This window comes from Octopus bimaculoides, chromosome 1 (assembly GCF_001194135.2).
Source record: "Octopus bimaculoides isolate UCB-OBI-ISO-001 chromosome 1, ASM119413v2, whole genome shotgun sequence".
Lineage (NCBI taxonomy): Eukaryota > Metazoa > Mollusca > Cephalopoda > Octopoda > Octopodidae > Octopus > Octopus bimaculoides.
In genome coordinates, this window is record NC_068981.1 from 90876346 (window position 1) to 90877936 (window position 1591).

At 37.5% G+C, this 1591-nt stretch overlaps 1 protein-coding gene across 1 annotated transcript in view; it reads left to right on the top strand.

Annotated features, from left to right (window-relative positions):
• Nucleotides 1-407: 407 nt before the first annotated feature.
• LOC106868780 (dipeptidase 1) overlaps nucleotides 408-1591 on the top strand; it is a 50921-nt gene continuing 49737 nt past the window's right edge. The window contains exon 1 of the mRNA XM_014914198.2: nucleotides 408-941. Within this exon, the coding sequence (XP_014769684.1) occupies nucleotides 745-941 (197 nt within the window). The 5' untranslated portion in view covers nucleotides 408-744. The remainder of the gene's footprint in view (nucleotides 942-1591) is intronic.

Below are 1591 nucleotides of genomic sequence, written 5' to 3' on the forward strand. Positions count from 1 at the left end.
AAAAACTTAAACACAATGAGAAACGAAAACATAAAACGAAAACAGAAAACGAACATTTTTTCGAAAAGCGAAAAAAACAAAGAGAGAAACGAGACATGCAATATAAAGAATATGCCCCTTCAGTTGTCCCTGTTTCATCTACTCCGCGTTTATGTATGTATGTATGTATGTATGTATGTATGTATGTATGTATGTATGTGCGTGTGTGTGTTCACATACATTCATAAACATAGTCCTCATCTAATACAAGAGGTGCATTCAAATATGGAATGACTTTCTTGTCATTTAGTTTAAACTGTTAGCTACCTCCCTATCTCCGCTTTCTTCTCTTCTCATTTGTTTATCTCTGTTTCTACCTGTCAGTCAGCCTATATTTCTCTCTATATATCTCTCTGTCTCCCTCTCTCACCCATTCTCACCCTGTGTTAATCTCTCTTTCTCCTTCACTTCGCTGTATTTACTTTATATATATTTTTATGTACACCTCGCTGTATTTATATACATTTTATATGTCAACGTTCAGTAAACGACTCGGACATATACGATAAGCAAGCTACATAACTAGGCTAGCGCCGAAAAATCAGTTATTATCATTCTGCAAATGACAATAAAATAATATCATTCAACAAAGTAAAAGAAAAAAAAAAAAAAGAAGGGAGGAAAACCAACAAGAAACAAAAAGGAAAAAAAAAAAAAGAAAAGGAAACTTAAAATACATTAAGGAAATTAATAAAGAAAATAACTATGGCCAGAAGCTGTGGTCCCTTGTCAAAATTAACACGGAAGCAAACAATGATAGCTGCAGGTTTGGCTTTGTTACTTTTGCTGATAATTTGTATATCTATTGGTGTACCTTTGGCAGCAGCATCCAAATCCAGCAGAAGTGCTGATAGTTTAGAGACAGCAAAAAGTATTTTGAAAGCACATGCTCTCATTGACGGGTAAGTGGAATATTATCTTGCTTTTTAGTGTATGTATATATGTATGTATGTATCTGTTTGAACTGGCCAAATCGTTACTGCGCGAACCAAACGCTTGGCGGCATTTGTTTCGACTTTACGCTTTGAAATTAAATGCTGTCGGGGTTGACTTTACCTTTCATGTTTTCGAGATCGATAAAATAAGTACAAGTTCATCACTGGAGTCGATGTCAATCAACTAACTCTCACGAAATTATTGGCCTTGTGCTAATATTTGAAATCAATATTTATCTGTCTATTTGCTTGTCTGTTTACTCACTTGCTCACCTGTTCAATTCAACTAACTCGTTCATGTTCATTAAACACACACACACACACAGACATATACACAGACATATGCATACGGCGACGAGGGTTCCAGTTGATCCGATCAACGGAACAGCCTGCTCGTGAAATTAACGTGCAAGTGGCTGAGCACTCCACAGACACGTGTACCGTTAACGTAGTTCTCGGGGATATTCAGCGTGACACAGTGTGACAAGGCTGGCCCTTTGAAATACAGGCACAACAGAAACAGGAAGAAAGAGAGAAAGTTGCGGTGAAAGAGTACAGCAGGGTTCGCCACTACCCCCTGTCGGAGCCTCGTGGAGCTTTAGATGTTTTCGCTTAAT